This window comes from Euleptes europaea, chromosome 8 (genome assembly GCF_029931775.1).
Source record: "Euleptes europaea isolate rEulEur1 chromosome 8, rEulEur1.hap1, whole genome shotgun sequence".
Taxonomy (NCBI): Eukaryota; Metazoa; Chordata; class Lepidosauria; order Squamata; family Sphaerodactylidae; genus Euleptes; species Euleptes europaea.
In genome coordinates, this window is record NC_079319.1 from 65,469,731 (window position 1) to 65,490,466 (window position 20,736).

The 20,736-nt window shown below is 43.3% G+C and overlaps 1 protein-coding gene across 1 annotated transcript in view; it reads left to right on the forward strand.

Moving 5' to 3' along the window:
- Positions 1-20,736, forward strand: part of ZNF407 (zinc finger protein 407) — a 406,301-nt gene that overhangs the window by 250,773 nt on the left and 134,792 nt on the right. Inside the window, exon 6 of the mRNA XM_056854466.1 lies at positions 7,944-8,064. Coding sequence (XP_056710444.1) covers positions 7,944-8,064 — 121 coding nt within the window. The remainder of the gene's footprint in view (positions 1-7,943; positions 8,065-20,736) is intronic.

Here is a 20,736-nt window from a genome sequence, read left to right on the forward strand (position 1 = left end):
ATCTTGGACTTTGCCTGAACTGTGAATGACCTTGGACTGTTCCTCAGACTACACTTCCAGCCCTTGCTCCTTGCCTGCACCACGACAGTTACTGTGGAAGGCCAACAGCGGATTCGACATGAGTTCTTCTCCTGGTGTTGCCTCTGGGCACTGGTATTCAGAGGTTTTACTGCCTCTGAATATGGAGGTTCCCTTTATGTGAGTGTTCTCCCTTGCTGGCACCATGCCCTTTTCCTCCGCCAATGTGTCCCACCTCTTTGGGGCTCCCCAAGCCTCAGAACAGGGATGAAGGGGATAGGAGCAAGGGTTTACATCACCCAAGTCTGTCCTTTATCAGGGGGTTCCTCCTAAGCAAGAACCTCTCTTTCCTGGCCTGGTATTGGAGCCTCCCTAGATGCTACCTCCTAATCCTTCAATTAGCTCCACCCCCGCCCCCTTGGACTCGCCCTCACTACCTGTGCTACCACCTGGGCTAGGAGCTGGGGTATCACCCCTTTAAATTGCCTTCTCCAACTTGGCTGGCCCTCTTTCTTGCCTTCCTGGCCCTCTCCTTGTAGGAACTTCTGCTGATCCATTGCCTTCTGGCTTCCTTGGTGCTCCACAGGACCAAGGTCCTTGGCCTTGGCTGTCCCTGCCGGGCCATTGTTGGTGGTAGTGAGGGCTGCCATACTGACACTTGGTCTCTGTTGAGACTTCCTCCTGCTGCCCTGAGCCTGCTGTGTTGCTGGGTGATGACCTCGTTCCCTGGTGACCACAGCCCTGCAGCTCCTGAGAAGGGCATTGGGGCTTGCTTCTTGACAGGGAGTCTGAGCCGCTCCATGGCATCCATGCTGCATCTTCCTCCCTGGCCGGGATATTCGCCAGGTGGGGGCTTGTGCAGTGTCTGACTTGGTGGCAGCAGTGTCCAGCTCATCTGAGTGTGGTGTTGAAGCCATGGGGAGGGAGGGAGAGGCCAGGTTGGGTACAGCCAACCCTAGACACTTCAGTCATCATGGGCAGTAGCCAGTGACAGACCTATACTCCATGAATCCGTCTAATCCCTGTTTAAATCTGTCTATCCCTGTGGCCATCGCTGAATCCTCTGGCAGCAAATTCCACATTTTAATCACTTGTTGTATAAAGTATTTCCTGTCATCCGCCCTGAATCTCCTGCCCATCGGCTTCATCGGATGCCCTCGAGTTCTAGTATTTTGGGAGATGGAGAAAAAGTTCTCTTTGTCACCGTCTCTACCCTGTGCATAATTTTATAAACATTTATCATGCCTCCCCCTTAGTTGTCTCTTTTCTAAACCGAAAAGTCCCAGACTCTTCAGCCTTTCATCATTGGAAAGGTGCTGCAACACACGAATAATCTTGGTTGCTCTCTTGTGTACTTTTGCCAACTCTGCAATATCCTTTTTGAGATGACTAGAGACGGTGACCAAAACTGCTTGCAATATTAATAGTAAGGCCACATGGTAGATCTATACAGGGCATTATAATATTGGCCGTTTTGTTTTCAGCCCCTTTCCTAATAATCCCCGGCATAGAGTTTGCCTTTTTCACTGTTGTGGCAAACTTGGTTGACACTTTCATTGAGCTCTCCACTATGACCCCGAGGTCTCTTTCTCTCTTAATCTCAGCAAGTTCAGAACCCATTAGCATACATTTTGAAGTTGGGATTTTGTGTTCACATTTGCTTCATAGTTACTCATTATGAAATCATAAAAATAATTGAAAGAAGATTCATGGAAACATTTTACCAAGTTATTAGTTAGTGAATTGTCATACGATAAACCAAATTAATCTTATTAGTGACTTTTTATTTGTCAGCAAACCATACTTCATTGTAATATCCTAACAAGTAGAATTTGATTTCCATTTGATCTGAAAACCAGTCACAATCCATTAGAAGCTTTTAGTATAACTTTGTAAACAGAGAAATGCCATTTTAAGGAGAGGATCTCAGGAGCAAAATGAATGATCCGTGTGGCTCTCTGATCCAAATATTCTTCCACAGCCACTAATACTGTAATGTTTGTATTCCCTTAACTATAGCTCTGGGCCAAAGGCCTTGCATCCTTCCTGTCACATGTATGAATTGATACCCTCATCAGGGCTGCCAGCCCCCTATTGAAGTTAGGGGACACCCTGTCCCCAGCTCCCATTTCTCCCAGCGTGGTGTAGTGTTTAAGAGCTGTGGACTCATATCTAGAAAACTGGGTTTGATTCCTCACTCCTCCACATGAGTGGTGAACTCTAATCTTGTGAACTGGATTTGTTTCCCCACTCCTACACATGAAGCCTACTGGGTGACCCTGGGTTAGTCACAGTTCTCTTAGAGCTCTCTCAGCCTCACCTCCCTCACAAGGTGCCTGTTGTGGGGAGAGGAAGGGAAGGTGATTGTAAGCCACTTTGAGGCTCCTTAAGCTAGAGAAAAGCAAAGTATAAAAACCAAGTCCTCCTCCTCCTCCTTCCCGGCCACTCAAAATTTTAAAAAGAGTTTATGGTGATTCCTGGAGAGGCATAACTTCACACTGTTCTTGACAGCCACCCCCTTGTGTCTTCAGTACTAGCCCTCACCCTTAAGAGGTACACTAATGTTAGCCACAGCTAGGGTTGCCAACCTCCAGGTACTAGCTGGAGATCTCCTGCTATTACAACTGATCTCCAGCCGATAGAGATCAGTTCCCCTGGAGAAAATGGCCTCTTTGGCAATTGCACTCTAGGGCATTGAAGTCCCTCCCCTCCCCAAGCCCCACCCTCCTCATGCTCTGCCCCTAAAACCGCCTGCCGGTTGCCAAGAGGGACCTGGCAACCCTAGCTACAGCTAATGTTAATGAGGGTCAGTGCTGCTGTAACGTTACTGATACATGGTGCAAGGACCACTACCGGGCTGCAGAACTGTATTCTTTCACCCCCAGCCTCTCTCTTCCAGCACACAAATCCCCTCCAGTCCTATCATCACGAACCTTATCCATAGTTATAGGTCACGCCTGCATTAGCACTGGTCATTCTTAACCTTATGCAATTTCTTTGTGCTCTTCAAACACTGGTTTCCTGCGCTTTTTAAAATTTCCCTTACCGTATTACAAATACCTAAATAAACTCGGGCAAGTTTACATTTTGCTTTCAGTGGTTCATTTCCCTTTCAACTGGGGTTAGAGTGTAGATCTCAAGCCAAGAGGCTGGAATTTCTGCCTTTGTATATTTTTTTTTAAGTGAGAGAAGGGTGATGGACCTATGTAACTAACAGAGGAGGACAAACCTTACAAAAGCAGATATGACCTTCAGGAAAGTATGCAGCGCCTGACGAATCTGATAAGACAAGCTTCATCTGTGTGGCAGTCCTGAGGCAGCTACCATGAACCTATAGAAATACCTAAGCAGTTTGTGTCTCTGTTCAGATAGTGTCATGAATTTTTGAAGACAGTTGCTCATACAAGCCAACACAGACCCTGTTTGTATGATCAGTTCCATTTGCTCATTTCAGTCTTGCACATCTAAGCATTTATAGGTCAACGTAATAAAGAGAGAAAATTTAATAATATATGTGTTTTTATCCAGATGAGTGGCTCACTTTGCGTTTCTATTTCTCATGTGAACTGCTCTTTGACTTTTAATGTGCAGTTACATTACTCGGCACTGAATTTAATGTATAATGTAGTCTCTTTCCCTTCACCTTCCCACAACCCAGTGACAAAAAGAAAAAATACTCCGTATAAAGTATAACTAACCCAGTATGCTTTGTGCCTTTTCATTAAATGCTTATTAAGAGAGAATGTGATTTTTGAAGAGGGTCTGTATTACTTGGATTCGTTTTACTTTTTACTTCCAGCAATGCCAGTGGTTGTAGAAATGCTCAGAATTTAATTGTACCACATTTTCAGTGATAAATCGTTACTGGAAGTAAGGTAACAAACTTTTGTAGATCAGCAACCATACTCTCAATGAAGGTTATAAACTAGAACGTTCTTTCCTGACAAAATAATATGAAGACTTTGTGCCACAACTCTGTTGTTCTGAGCATGTGTACCTTCTGCGCATTCAAAAGCTTCCTTTTTACTGCAGTGGAGGAACAGCTTTCCCCATGCAATTCTTTGGATGATCAGAGTTACCCTATTAACATGAATGGCAAAGTCTGCTCAGCTGGGGGCTCCCAATGTATATGACAGCTATTTTAGATCACTCTGGATTTTGGGTTTTAACTCTTTGTTTTCAGTTTTTCATTGTAAACAAATCAGTACATGATGAATGTGTGTGTGCGTCCGTGAATCCGTGTGCGCACATGTAAAAATGCTGTATGTACCCAAAAGGAAGACTAGTGTAGGCTCTTCCTTTCTTTAGTTAGCTTTTTTTTTTCACTTTCAGCTTGCTTTCTTTTATTTTCTTTTTTACTATTTCAAAATGTGGAACATTTGCAAATAAACATTGTAAAGACTGTCCCCCCCATCAAATGTAAGCCCAATGCAATATGCCACTGTGCCCCCAAATATTTATTTATTTAAAACATTTGTATGCCATCTTTCCACCCAATTCAAAGTCTCCAATGCAGCGAACAAGGCTCCGCCCTGCTTCCTCCTCACCTCCTCCTGAGGCTATATAAGCTCCAACTGGTCGCCCCGCCCTTGTTAGCCCTCTTGCTCTGCTGGCCATCCCTGTTCTGGCTGCTGCCTCAGCTTTGTCCGCAGGGGTCAGCTGTTGGGCAGGGCAGCCGTCCACCTCCAGCTCCACCCATCTCACTTCCCTACCTCTTGCTTTCGGTGTCGTTGCTGTGGTCAGAGCTGGTTGGGTCCAGGCATTATTTCAGTCCTGGTGGGTTGGTCGGGCCCCATCCAGGGCCATTGCAGGTGTTCCCAGCCCCAGGCCTCCAGCTTGGCTTGTGGGGCTTTGAAACATGTAGGTTTTAGCGCTGTCTTTCTCCCCAGCCACGTCTATGGCTGCCACTGGACTTCGACTTTGTTTCCGGGGTTCAGGAGGGAGTCCTGAGGTGCTGGCGGGCATCTCATGACAATACATAGATACATATACATATGTATACATACATGTATATATTACAATATCTAATGTAAACATATAAAATATAAGCACATAAAAATACACAAACTGGGAGTAGTGCTAATAAGAGTGAGGGAATGCCAAACAAAAAAGTCTTCACTCAGTGGCGGAAGTTGACAATAGAAGGAGACAAATGAATCTCCCTGGGGAGTGAGTTTCAAAGTTTTGATGCCACAACTGAGAAGGCCTTTTTCCAGGTTCCCACCTGACTAGCCTGAGATGGCAGGGGTACCCAAAGCAAGGCCTCTGAAGATAACCAGAGTAGTCCGGTAGGTTCATATGGGAGTGGACTGTCCTTCAGGTATACTGACCCCAACTTGTATAGAGCTTTAAAGGTCAATACCAGCAGCTTGAATTGGGTCCAAAAGCAAACTGGGAATCAGAGTAGATGGAACAAGGCTGGAGTGATATGGTCCCTACGACCCATTCCACTCAGCATTCTGGCTGTAGCATTCTGTACCAACTGGAAGTTGCCTACATTGCAACTCATTTCTCCACTGGGTCTGGGCTCACTAGGTGTATTACAGATTGCAGAAGCCGTTTGGACAAGCTGAAGGGAACAGTGGCGACCTTCATTTTCACAGCACACCCTGAATATGATGCATCAGTTTGGTTCCAAAAGAAGGTGGCAAAGTTGGCTTGCAATTCAGTGTTGATTACTCTGAGTTCCCTTCGGCACTTAATATATGAATCGAGATGTTTGTGCTAGAGATACCAGTGTTGAAGGAAAGACAAGATTCTTCCATGACTAAAATATAGAAAGATTAACTTGCTTCATTTAATAGTCAAATCAAGTGCTCCAAATCATGGTTGTGGACTCACACGGTGACTTGCTGCCTTTCCCTCTCCACCTTCTTTCAGATGGTTTTCCTCTGGCCATAGTTTGTCATGGCATTCAACTTGGAAGGCTCTTGTTAGTACTCTGTCTAAAACAAACCATGGTTAGCAAGTTCATTTAAAACAGATCCCCTCCCACCCCCCAAAATGGTTGCAAGCAAAGTACTAACTAGTTTGCTGATTTAGATTTCACAGTAATCTGTAGTTAGAGAAGAAGATCAGGCAGGGGTGGTGGAAAAGCACATGTGAGTGAAGAGGGATGAGAAGGACTTTTCCAATCCTGCAAACCAAATAAATGATTATAGCCAATGGCATAATTCAGTCATAATGTCTGTAATGTGGATGAGCCCTAGGCTCATTGTAGTAGAGACAAACTATGTTTTGTCATGACATCCAAACTATGCCAAAGAGAAGCCAATTCCAAATCTTACTATTTATCAAAAAGTCCTTAAGTAATAAAAGACCTTGATCTTTAAAAGAAATTTAACATGATTACCTTTAATTGTGAGGGCATTTTATAGCCCTAATATTATTATGTTCATATATTACATAATATAACTAGAAGATTATAATGGGAAAGATGAAATAATAGCTGTATGAATCTAATCATAAATTACAAAATTACAAAAATGTGTAACTGTATCTAATATTAGAGGAGTATTTCTTTCTGTATGGTCAAAAAGAAGACAAATCTCTGTTTTGTTTTGGATTTTTTTTATCGATGCTCTCAAGATGTTCTCATTGCTAGAGCTTTAGAAAAATTCCTGAAGGCATGACACTTGAAATAAACCTATGGGAGTTGATGAACCTGTTAATGAATTGTAATAACCCTGCCTTAAAGGAGAAAAATAAAATTAGGTATGGCAGAAAACTGTGGAAGAATGGATGAGATATTGGTCAGTGCAACTATTGCTAACTTCTCTGCAATACCTTCCCAATAGGTCATTTCCTGGCCCATATTAGCCCCTTGTAATAGCCTCTGTTTTATCCCAAAATGCATCTGTTCTCACACACTCATATCTTAGAGGAACCATGAAAGGAAATTTGAAAGTGAAATGTGTTGCTGCTACTATTACTTCCACCCGGTGTCTTCAACACAGATTATCATATTAGGGCTATGTGCAAATTATTTGTAAATGTGCAAATTGGGTTATTTAATATATTCATAAACTTGGCAGTTCTGCTTTGCTATAATGGGAAGTATATTTAATGTAGCCATTAAACGAAATCAGTCGTACACTGCTAGCAGAGCTATTCTTGATCCAGAGGAAGAATTGCATCATTTGAAGTCAATACAGTTCTCAGTTCCATTTCTCCTTCCTCTGCTTGGCATATGACTATTACTTTCATTTCAAGCTCTTTTCAGTTATATTGTGGTAGATATTCACATACATCTTGTTTTTATGAATCATTGAACATATGCTCAGATTGGAAGTTTACACAGTCACACGTGCCAAAATCATGTTGGCCTAAGGTCTGAAAACATGTTGAACCATTCAGTTGTGAAGAGTATAGATTGAAATTTATCAAAGTTCACTTTTTGTTGGAATAACTGCAAGTATGAAGCCCCTATAGGTTTCTGTTCTCACAATAGGTCTTTCACAAGGAGGTATTTAACACTACCTCCTCATAGTAGCTTCCCCACAAGATTCCTGAACTCCAGTTTGCCACTCATGTTTGCTGCACTCATATAGTTTGCCTCATAACTACAGAAATCCCATTTACCTCCATAGTATGTATTGGCAGACAGACAAACTCCATAGAGGTATGTAGTAAATGAATGCACAGACAATTCACTACACATGGAGTAGCCATCATACAGAACATTTAAAAAAACCCGTAGAACAGTCAGTTGGTACAAGTGTTGTATGAGTGAAGAATTAGCCACTAAGGTTGGTTGCTAATATACATTGCAGGGACTTAGTCCACAAATATTTTGTACATGAGTCTTCATGCATTTCTCTTAGAACTGCAATATTTATTTACCCTTCTTCAGCATTGTAGGTTAATAACCAACAAACCTTACCTTCTCTATTCTACCTGTAAAAACGAATCTCACTGTATTTCAGGAGAGAAGCCATTCAAATGTGATGAATGTAACTTTGCTTCTACAACGCAGTCCCATCTGACACGGCACAAACGCGTCCACACTGGAGAAAAACCCTACAGATGCCCTTGGTGCGACTACAGGTAATGGGAACCGAAATACTGGTGATCCAGTGAGGTTCATATCATTTTATTATTAAAATATATTAACGTGACTTTCTCATCAATACGGAATGAAGCAAGTTTGAGGGGGGGAGCTGTTATTTGTCAAATATGGGAAGAAAAACAAACCTGTTCTGAAGGCTTTGATGTGAAACACTGAAGTGAAGGGCTAGCGCTGTTTATTTCACAGGTGCTCCTGTGTCTGTTAGAATTCTCTGTGGAGAGAAGGCTGATCTGCGTTGCCTCTTCAGATCAGCTGCATTTTTGAAAAAAATTCTTAGTTGAGTTGCAGCCATGACACTAAAGAAGAATGTCCCCCTAAGAATTCGACAGCCTCATTGTCCGTTAAGTAGGTTAAATTGAAGCACCTGCCTGTCGTTTTAGGAACACTTGACGAGAGCTTATTTTCCCTCTCTTTGCATGAAAAATATTGTGAATGATTCACAGTCAGGAAGAGAGACCTGGTTTTCAGTTAGAGAATGGTTTGGATGGCTGTGGATTTTGTTACTTTTGAAATAAGACTCTGGAAACAGACTGTCTTTAATGGGCATTGTGTGTGTAAAGTGCCCTCAAGTCGTTAGAGGTTACTTTTGGCATGAGTGGAAATATTAATCCTAGTACATGTTGACTAATCTCACCCCTTATTATAAATTCTGTTTCAAATCTACCTGAGAACAGTGGGGCCTAAAGAAGGAGTTGTCAGGCAGGGCAGTCCTGAGTGGGTGGGGGTAGTCAAAGGATGGCCGGGGACGGCGCAGCCGCGCTGCCTCCGGAGAGACTTCCCAGCCCGAATTTAAAAAGAAAACTGACAATCCGCAGAAAACCCCATCAAACTCCTCCACTGAATTTCACGAGGCTACAGCAGCTATTTTGCAGGCGCAAGTAGCTGCCTGCAAAAAGAGGCATTCTCAGGCCGATGGGGGTTCCACCCCCGGAACACCCTGAGAACACCCTTGTGGACGCCAGTGCAAGCTCTTGCGCTGGAAAAAACACTGCTAGGGAGGCCCCAACAACACCCTGGGCCTCGTGCTGCTGCATTGCTCCCTGGTGCCGGTATAAGTAGCCCTGCGCTGGCATCCGTGCCATTTTAGATGGTGTGTGTGTGGCACTTGTGCCTGTGCTGGGGTCACGCCGGCTCCTAAACAGCTCTGCCCCCCCCACTGTGGATTGCACAGTTAGTTTAAGTAACTGCTTTTGTCCTATGATAGGGGCTTCTGCCTCTGGAACCACCCTGTACTTCTGTTGTGTATTGAACTGCGTTATTTGAAGGGACCAGTGTTCATTTGTTTTATAGTTCTGTTAATTTTTTTTTTAAAAAGGTTTGCATAATATCTGGTGGCTGTAGAACTGAAATTATCTTGGGTTAAACTAGAATCAGCTTAGCAGCTGATATCTGGAGTAAAATACTGACCTCACAACAGGCAAACACTGCATTATTTTAAGTCACAAATATACCTTTATTAAAGAACTGCATATTCTGCAGCAGCATCACTACACAAGTTACCATCTGTCACTGATTTTTGTGTTGTATCGTTCCGTACTTTTTGTAAAACAGCAGACCAAAGGTAGCAAAGCAAGGATTTTTGTTGTTGTTGTTGTTCCAAGATAATAGATAAGTAGCTCAAACTGCCTGGCCTGCAAATTGCATTAATTTTATAAATGCACCTTTCTAAAAACGTGTCACTTGTGAAGGATATCCTACAAGCCTAAGGATAAATGGCATGCATTTTTAATATAATTATGTAAACTAAAATAAAATATTTTACATTTATTATGCATAATAAACTAATTAAACAATGCTCGGTAAGGGATTATAGCATCTGACATCAAGCACAGAAGGATTCATTGTGTGAATTCAGCAACACCAGCATTCTGAGTTAGGGAGGGGGACTCTGTAGAGACCACTTTTCTCTTTTTGGACAGCTTCCCCGGGGAGTTCATAGTTCCCTTTTATTTTGTGTATGTCCATACTTTGTAAAATAAAGACCCATTTATAATACGCTCCAATGTGCGTGACAAAGTAATTAAAACAAAACTGGCGTACAGGTATTCTTTTAAAACTGAAACAATCTTTCAGGAGCTTTGATAAGTCAGCAAATGCAGTATTGCTTGTTATTTCTTAGTTTAGCTGAGTAAATGCTGATTTTACATAATTATTTATCAGGAGCAAAAAAAATAAAAAAATAAAAAATACCCCACACAAGGGGGGGGAGAGAGCTTTGTATGAAATAGATGGTGCAGAAGAGTACATGGCGTTAATCTCAGTAATCTTCAGCTTTATAGCCCGTGATGACAGATTTGATGACATCTCTATTTACAAAGATTACATGGGTCCAGGCAGGACATTACACAGGTCAGGGCTATTTGTAGCCCCTAGTCAGAGACTAGCCAAGTTGAGATTCCCACTACCGTAACAGGTATGAGAGCAAAGATATATGGAATAATCCTGAAAAATATTACTTACAGGTTATTCAAGTTAAATCAGTGAGCCTACTTTCACACTTGATGGGAGGAAGGTTCTTAACTGTAGACTTGTGTACAGTTTAGGACAGAAATCCCCAAGGAGTCCTAATTTCCCTTTTGTTATCAGACAAGATCCATCAATTTATAAAGCATTAATATGCTGCTGCAGTGTACATTACAGGATTTCTTTAAAAAATATCTTCGTTATTATTACTCTAAACACACAGTGTCACATGCAAATTATTTTACTTCTGTTTTGCGGTGTCATTTATATTTTACTTTCTGTACACATTTCGCATCCTTCCACAATGGTTGGTATTTTGTATGTCAACCTAAGTTTAATGTGTGTTTTTTAATTGCTATTAGCAAAATTGGGCTCAGTCATTGAGTCTCTCGCTTGGCAACGGGAGGAACTGTTGACAGGCCAGTTAGTCTGGGGGAGAATAGCCTGCCACTCGCACGGCTTGTATAACACACTTTCCCAGCAAAATAACATTGGTAGTAGCATTCAAAGAAGCTCAGCTTCTTCTTTGATGCCCTGTTTGCTTGGCCAGAGGCAAATGTCAGGATGGTGACTGGCTTACAGAGAAACATGTGTGTTTATTGGAAAGCATGATTATCCCTTAACACAGTCTGTACAGTGCTGAAAATTGTGCTACTTTGAAGAAGTGATTCTATAGGTCTTACACAGTGTGCAGTTCTGTACCAAGCTCAGTCCTTTTTTATTTTTAATTGTTTGTTATTTATCAAACTCTTATATGAGGCTTTGTTGCCCTCAAAATTGCAAGTTCCATTCCCTTGGCTGTCCTTCAGGAAGAAAGAAGCTTCTATTCTAATAGCAAAGTTGACCAAATCTCTGGATACTTAAATCCAGTGACTGGAGCTGTGAATGGGTAAGACAGATCTTTGTACAAACCTGAAAAAGGGACCCGGGTTTGTAGGAAAATGTAAAATTAAAAAAAATTACATCGGGCAGTTTAAAAAACCTGGAAATGATAAAAGGAGTGCCTGTAGCTTTAAGCAACGGATTCCATCAGTGGCTGTTGCTAGACAACCACAGCATTGGAAGCTTCAGTTTCTGTCAGTAAAAGGCAGGAGAGGGGGCAGGGCCCTTTTCAGGCCTGTTTTGGTCTTCAAGGGAGGACTCATTGGGTCTAGGCCTGGCTAGGATTGCCAGGTCCAGGTTGGGAAATTCCTGGAGATTTTGTGGTGAAGGCTGAGGAGGGCAGGTTTTGGGGAGGGAAGAGGCCTCAGCAGGGTATAATGCCATAGAGTCTATCCTCCAAAGCAACCATTTTCTCCAGAGGGATAGGTCTCTGTTGTCTGGAGTTCAGTTGTAATTCTGGGGGATCTCCAGGTCCCACCTGGAGGTTGGCAACCCAAGGCCTGGCAGCAACCTCTGAGTGAGTTGATACTACCCATCTTGCATGACTCAGCTAGGCCTTGCTGCTTGCTACAGTTCAATAGCAACCACCTAATGGAAGCTTGTGTGGTGTAGTGGTTAGAGCTTCTGATTAGGGTTTGGGAGGTGCAGGTTCAAATCCCCATCTTGCTGTGAAAGCTCACTGGGTGCTTTTGAACCAGTCACATACTTACTTTCAGCCTAACCTAACTCACAGGGTTGTTGTGCAGATAAAAGGAGAGGATGCTAATGTAAGCTGTTTTGGTCCCCACTTTGGAGATAGACTGTAGTTTACCAAGTAGAGGCTGTGGGTCAGAGTGGTGGGGAGACAGAAAGCGTACGACAGAGGGGCAGATAAAGGAAGGTTGGCTGTTGGGTGGGAAGGAGATAGGGTTGCCAACTTCAGGTTGGGAAATTCGTGATGATTTGAAGAGTGGAGCCTGGGGACGGTGGGGTTTGTGGAGGGGAGTGACCTCAGAAGGGTATAATTCCATAAACTGCACCCTCTAACACAGCCATTTCCTGCAGGGGAACTAGCATTGTTAACCTCCAGGTGAGGGCTGGAGATCACCCAGAATTACAACTGATCTTCAGATGACAGAGATCAGTTCCTCTGGAGAAAATGGCTGCTTTGGAGGGTGGAATTTATGGCATTATACCCTGCTGAGATTGCTTCCCTCCTCAAACCTCACCCTCCCAAGGTTCCACCCCCAATGTCCAGCAATTTCCCAACCTGGAGTTTGCAACCTAAGGGGAAATTAGCTCTGTAGTTAGAAGATCTGTTGTGATTCTGGGAGAGCAGCTGCCACCACTGTTTCTGTTGGGGGGGGCAGGGAGGAAACAGGTGGGAGGCTGGGAGAGGCTAGCTGTGCCTTTCTGCAAAGTTTACTACTAGACAGAGGCAAAACCTTGCCTTGCCTATCGATGGGGAAAGAAAGAGAGAGTGATGAGGTGAAGGGCACAAAGAGAGAAAGTGGTAGGCATGGAGAGAGAAAGAGTGAGAGACTGTAGGGGAGAGAGAGAAGTAGGGGAGAAGGGAGGAAGAAAAGGTGGGGGGGGAATGGGATAGCTGCTGCCGCAAGTTTCTTGCGGGTCCCCATTTGTCCTGTATAACTGCGTTCTTGCCCCCTGTGTTTCCACTTCAGATCATTCCTTCCTTGCCAATCATGTTTTAATGTTCTTCCCATTCCTTTCTCCATTACCAAGTGAAGTATATAGTTCTGATCCATTGCTACCTGTGTTTTGAACCCTCTGCCTAGGCAGAAGGCTTCATTTTCAGGTTTCACCCTACAGTACTGACCTCTGTATTATGTATGCAGCTTAATCCTATCCTGTTGCTTTAACTATCACTGTGTAAGTAGACTTGTGCTGCAGTACTTCAATGGCGATCCTCTGCTAGATGTGTAGAGACAAATAGAGGCCCCCTTTCTGTCTTTTTGCCACCAATAATGTTTAGGCCAATGCTGATTTCCTTTGAGATGGGACAACTGGGAGCCCCGTCTTCTTCTGTGCCATGAAGGGTCTTTTGCTGATAGTTGTTGTTACCATCCCTGCACCGCGGATGCCAGGCCGCCAAGAAGAGGGGAATGGGGAGACATAATTTCCAGGGCCCAAGTCAGCTAAAGGCCCCTGAGACCAGCATCATGCTGCATTCATTGAATGCTTTTCAAAAAGAAAAAAATTTCTAGTGCCATTCTTCACTGCAGCCACTGGGGCACAATGAAGGCAGAGCACAATAAAGCAGTAGTTCTATATGCTAGCTGTGCCTTTCTGCAAAGTTTACTACTAGACAGAGGCAAAACCTTGCCTTGCCTATCAGATGTTGCTAAATCTATCAACCAAGCCATCATTGGAGCAAGGCAAGACCAGCCAGCACAGCTCTTGGCTGCTACAGTAATTGCCAGGATGCAGCTTTCTAACAAGGTCATTATCTACATCAGTCTATGGTTTCCCTCTTATCCTAGTTCCACCCAGCTCCATAGTTTTGTTTGCACAGCCAGATCTAGCAAAGGCGCAGCACTGCTAGTGTGTTGCAGCAAAATTTTAAAAAAGAAAAAAAAACCTTTCATTTTGTTTTCCTTAATTCCTCTTGTCCACACTTCTTCATTTTGCTGTCTTCCATTCATGATCTGCCTTTATTCTTTTCTGCCCCATCTAATCCCCCCTTATTTGTCAGTCTTGGTCTCAACTCCTTCTCATCCATCCTGGTTAGCATCTTAGAGCTTATTTAATAGCAGTACAGCAGCAAACTTTTATTAATTTTATGAGTAGAAGGTGGGAATTAATATTTCCCCATGATCTGTCCAAGCAGTAAAAGGCTGCTTCTCCCTGCCCCCTTACTTGCATGATAATGGAATGCTAATCAGTCGTGGTTATAAATGAGGAACAGACTTAGCTTCTATTGCGAATAATATCAGGGGGCATCTGGAGATAACCTGGGCCAGGATGTTCCAATTCCTTTCCTTTTTTGGCCCTGGAATTCCCAGTCATTCCAAAGCTGATGGCCAATTTTGAGATACCTAGTTTTCTGTTGAGTTATGCCTGACACAAGTGGACAGATGGATGGCCATGTGGATCCTTTCATTATCCAACCAACCAAGTTTTGAATCACGGTCACATGAGTGGGCCCTGGTGGAATCTTTGTCCAGGGGCCAATGGTGGCTCTCGGCAGCCCTGGAGGGGGCAGGGTTGGAAAAGAAAAAGCAGCAGGATGTGAGTTTCTAGTGCCAGTCCACATTTGAGCTTGTGTTCCTACAAGAAGGAAGAAGGGGAAGAAGGAGAAGAAGAAAGAAAGAAAGAAAGAAAGAAAGAAAGAAGAGTTGGTTTGTGTATGCCGACTTTTTCTACCACTTAAGGAAGAATTAAACCGGCTTATAATCACCTTCCCTTTCCCTCCCCACAACAGACACCCTGTGAGATAGATGGGGCTGAGAGAGCTGTGACTAGCTCAAGGTCTCCCAGCTGGCTTCATGTGGAGGAGTGGGGAATCAAACCCAGTTCCTCCAGATCAGACTCCATCGCTCCAAAGCACCGCTCTTAACCACTACACCACGCTGGCTCTCCATTCCAAAATCGAAGATTGGGCTGCTTGCTGACTTCTAATTTGAATTTTCTCCATTCGGAGTAAAAATGGTTATGCTGTATTGAGCAAACATGGGGAGACGGGGATGGTTTTGTTGCTTAAGCAAAAGAGAAGCTACAATATTGTTGCCTGCTTGCATAGCTCACACTTTATCTTCTGTCCCCTCAGCTTTTTTCTTCAGTAACAAACAACAGCCATTGTTAGTATTTTCTTCTGTCATCTTACAAAGCTGCTTTCTTAATAATACAACACAGCATTCAACAGTTTTCCCTTTGAATTCTTGGTGAATAAGTAGGAATTGTAGCCTTACGGAGAATTACAAAACATTTTCAAATAAAACCAGTTCAACTAATTTTCTGTATTCAGACAGTACAATAATTATATACTTTAAAAAACTTAACCAACATATTTAACAAATATACTGCATGTTTTGCTGTTGCTGTATTACTATATAGATATCGTTTATTTGTGGGCATAATATAAACTTGTGTTTTGTTGTGGAATTAAAGAATAAATAAGCACTGAGTAACTCTCAGTAATTAGTATAGCAGTTTCAAAAACAAAGTAACTTTACTTCTTTCTAAATAGGACCAAAATAAACATGTTTGTTTTAGTTCAGGGTCCTTTGGTCTCAATTCCCATTTTAAAAAAGACAAAGGCTATCTTTGGGGATGGTCATTCTACAAGGAATATCTTTGGACAGTCCCTTGTGTGGTAGTTAACTTTTGCTTTTATACACATTGTGGTAGAAATGTAAGCCTTGCAAAGGAAAACATAATCTATATTTTGACAGTACTATTTTGGTAGTATTCCCCAAGTATTTGAGCTATTATCATGTAATGAAGTTGTTGTGGTTTTTTTTTTTTTTTTAAATTCTGTGTAGGTAATATTGCAAACTTTTGATTTTTTCTTTTCTCTTTTCTGAGTATTGTGATTATAGAAGCAAAAAGGGCGGGATTTGAAATTATTGTATGTCATGCTTCTTTCCAGATCTAAAGAGACGTTAATTTGGATCTAAAATACACTTATACCAACTTTAAGGTTGCTCTCTACTAAGTCATAGGACATTCATTTGAATTCATTTGAGGTAAAGAGATTCCTCTGGGATGATGTACAGGGATGAGACAAAGGGAAGTGGGTTGTCTTGAAAGAGTTTGCTTCAGAAACTCATTTAGAAGTTTATATTGAGAGGTTTTTCTAAAGGCATTAGAAGAAGAAGAGTTGGTTTTTATACCTCGCTTTTCTCTACTTATAAGGAGTCTCAAAGTGGCTTACAATCGTCTTCCCTTTCCCTCCCCGCAGCAGACACCTTGTGAGGTAGGTGGGGCTGAGTGAGTTCTGAGAGAACCGTGACTGGCCCAAGGTAACCCAGCAGGCTTCATGTGGAGGAGTGGGGAATCAAACCCGGTTTCCAGATTAGACTCCGACGTTTTTAACCACTACGCTACACTGGCCGGCTGTTGAGGCATGCCCTGGCCCAGCTGCTAGATGGGAGGAAAATTCCTCAAGGGAAGGGGAACCCTCCATGGTCCTTACTGTGTTTGAGGCTTTGTGCACCCTAGAAGCATCAAGGGGAAGCCCCCATTCCCTTTCCAACAGCATACTTTCATCCAAGATGCCACGAAACAGGCAGATCAGGACCCCCCTGAGCAGATCTGTCCCCCTGTGCAGACCCGGGAACAAAGGCGGTAGAGGGCTGGAGCCAAAGCCTCAAGCAGGGCGGGAGCCAAAGCCTCAGTCTGTCATGGTCCAGCCGGGTCCAGGGGACACGGATGACTCCTCTGATGAAGAGTCAGCCGGCAGCCCTGGCTTCGATCCCCAGCCTGTGGCTGAGATTGTAGAGAAAGAAGCATCCCCTGCGGGACCAGACCCAGACCCAGACCTGCAGCCAGGAACTCGCACAGCAGCCCCTCAGCCCTCCAGCTCTGAGGCAGCTGCGGAAAGCCAGCTGCCTGACTGCTCACCCCCCTCGTCAGTGGAGGAGGCAAGCACGTAGGGCCTTACAGGAAAAGAGACGAAGTGCCCGCCTAGCAGCTCGGTACCGACCCAGCACTGACAGCGGGGATGAGTGTTTGCAGGAGCAGGTCTGAGGTGGCTGGCAGGTGCATGGCATTACAGGTAGCCTGAGTGGCTTCCTGTTTATAAGCAGATGGAAAGGGTGTAGCTGTGTGGAAGCAACACATTTATCCACTCCTGACCTTGCTGTGAACTGTTTGCTTTATCTGGACCTTGGCTTGAACTAGGGTTGCCAGGTCCCTCTTCTCAACCGGTGGGATATTTTGGGGGCGGGGCCTGAAGAGGGCGGTGTTTGGGGAGGGGAGGGACTTCAATGCCATAGAGTTCAATTTCCAAAGCGGCCATTTTTCTCCAGGTGATCTGATCTCTATCGGCTGGAGATCTGTTGAATTAGCAGGAGATTTCCTGCTACTACCTGGCAGTTAGTAAACAGAGACAGCAGGATAAAATGCAGAAACACTATGATTTGTAACAGTAGTGGTATTATTGAAGCATATCCTCTAAAAGTTACATAAATACAAAAGATACTTTCAAAGTAGTATATACATTGATATACATGGGTCAATTTGAAAGCAAATTCACTTGTACATTGACAAGATTAAATAAATCAAATATAATGATTATTCAGTGTCTTGTGGTTCTTCCATTCAAGAGGTGTAGTTCTTTACAGAGGTCCAGGTTAACCTGGACCTCTGTAAAGAACTACACTTCTTGAATGGAAGAACCACAAGACCCATGTATATCAATGTATATACTACTTTGAAAGTATCTTTTGTATTTATGTAACTTTGAGTGGATATGCTTCAATAATGCCACTACTGTTACAAATCATAGTGTTTCTGCATTTTATGCTGCTGTCTCTGTTTACTAACTAACTTACAGCAGGCTAACTCTTGTTTGCTAACTACCTGGCAGTTGGCAACCCTAGCTTGAACCTTCGGACCTGGCTTTTGGTATACCCTTGGAATTTATTTGAAGCGCTATGTAAAGGTTAAAAATATTTAAAAACATTAAAATAGCACAATGGCATTTCCTAGAAACCAGACGCGTTTCGGCCTAGCCGGGCCTTCATCAGTGGTCAATTAAAACCCATGCTAAGCCTGCACACATTTACAGAAATACATACATATACAAACAGTTTAAATCAAACCAGGCATGTGTATAGGTTGTAAAATCTATTACCAATTACTCAAACATCTGGCTAGATTGGTTCTAGTTGTAATACTGGTTTGTATATGTCTCTCATATACGATGTGTGCAGTTATCAACCTAGTAGAGCAATGAAGGCCCAATAGGCCGAAACGCATCTGGTTTGTGGTTACAGATATCAACCCTAGGAAATGCCATTGTGCTATTTTAATGTTTTTAAATATTTTTAACCTTTACATAGCGCTTCAAATAAATTATATTTTCTATCTATCCATCTATCCATCTATCCATCCATCCATCCATCCATCCATCCATCTATCCATCTATCCATCCATCCATCCATCCATCCATCCATCCATCCATCCATCCATCCATCCATCCTTTCTACCCAGCTTCTGTTTTTAGGTTGGGATTTATTCCCCCTTTTTTCTTCCACTGTTGGGGGCTCCTGACACAATCAGAGGAATGCACACCTAGCAGTTTGAGGCCTCCCCAAATCCAGTCTCACTCAGGAGGAAAGCACATCTTGGCTTCATTTTGCAAAGGGTGGGGCTCGCAGTTCCCTATATGATCTTTCAGCTGAGCTCCAACCTCTACTGTTTCACTCTCTACAACAGTAGCTTATGCTCTCTGCGGCCAGGGTCCTGTTCTCCAGGCCTCTTGTGGGGGGGTCCTTACCCCCAGCATTGGTTTTCAGTGCTCTGCTAGTTCTTAGCTTACCTGCCTGTGACCCATGTGCCTTACTGCCTGCTGCCAGATTCAGAACAGGACACAGGCTGATAATTCTCCGCTTGATTGATATTATGGGCTTGGGTAACATACCTGGGATCCCTGAATAAAAAGTTATTGCCCCTTAACTAATACACAATAATTGTTTTCACTCCTTCAATAATGGTCAAGTTGGGCAGTCTACTGATTGTGATGGTTGGCAACCTCCAGGTACTAGCTGGAGATCTCCTGCTATTACAACTGATCTCCAGCTGATAGAGATCAGTTCATATGGAGAAAATGGCAGCTTTGGCAATTGGACACTATGGCATTGAAGTCCCTCCCCTCCCCAAACCCTGCCCTCCTCAGGCTCCGCCCCAAAAACCTCCCACCGGTAGCGAAGAGGGACCTGGCAACTCTATTGATTGTGGGTGGGAAGATGCACCTCTCTATCATCAGTCTGTACCTGATACTTGGTGAAATCAAGATGAGCCATTTGAGATGAGCCAAGACATTTTGGATCTCGTGCTTGCAGGAATTAAAGCAACTTTGGTTGCCGGCACGCTCTGTGAGAACGGAACGGGCTATGGTAGTCATTTTGGATTAACACATAACAATTTGATCATATTTACACAGTGCTCATTTCATAATAACTTAGAAAGTGTTCCATCTTTTAAAAGTTTGAGTTCTGAAAACTGGGGGCAAGATCCATTCCCATCCACCGTGAGGAAAAAACCTAGAGGTCACAACAGAGCCTGGTTTTCTCTCTTCCTTGCCTCTGAGCCTGCAAATTCAGAATGCTAAGCTGGGAACAGGAGATCTGTGCTCGCCTCCAATCCCCCTGTCCAGCCAGGCCTGTAGGCAGCACCCCTACCTGCAGCAATGCTTCTCCTCATCTAAAATTTTAAATTTGTGGCATGACAGCTTTACCTTTAAAGGATGTAAGAATAGGAACATTTTTGTGATTTTTTTGAGGTGTGATGCCACCCCAAACGTAGTGGTGCTTCATATTCCGCCCGCACGATCTGCCCAGCTCTGTCTACCCTGGATGTGGTGGATTTTTCCAGATTGCTTCCCCCTGTACCGTGATTACATAATTCAGAATGGCAATTCCTCATTTGGTTATTATCACTGTTCACACTACAGTGTTTCACAGAGTAAATGTTATTTAAGGGATGTTTTCCTTGCTCAAGGAAGCTGTTCATTATAAATAAGTTTAAGTTTTTAAAAAATAAGTATTCCTTTTTCATGGTACATATTTCTCCTGCCAGATAGTTAAAATCTGTGTAGGCGGTTGGGTTTGGAGACAGAGTTAGATAAATTTCTTTTAACTGCAATATCCTTGCCCAGCAAGAAAGGTTGATTGATTCCCTGGCCAGCCCACCCCCCATCCACGCATGCACCCTATCTGAGTATGAGAAGGAGGGAGGAACAACTCTTCTCTCTTCTACAACCTTGGCCTGAGAGTAATTAGACCTTTTTGGATGAGTATCATCCTGGGTCTTGGTTCTAATATAGGGTTGCCAGGTCCCTCTCTGCCACCAGCGGGAGGTTTTGGGGGCTTCAGAAGGGTGGGGTTTGGGGAGGGGAGGGACTTCAATGCCTTAGAGTCCAATTGCCAAGGCGGCCATTTTCTCCAGGTGAACTGATCTCTGTCGGCTGGAGTTCAGTTGTAATAGCAGGAGAACTCCAACTAGTACCTGGAGGTTGGCAACCCTATTCTAAGAAGATATTCATAAGTTAGGCTTTATATGTGCTGCTGCTGCTGTTGTAGTTATTGTTGTTATTTTTTATTAGTCCTTGTTATATATTCTTCCATTTGTTTGTTGCTTTA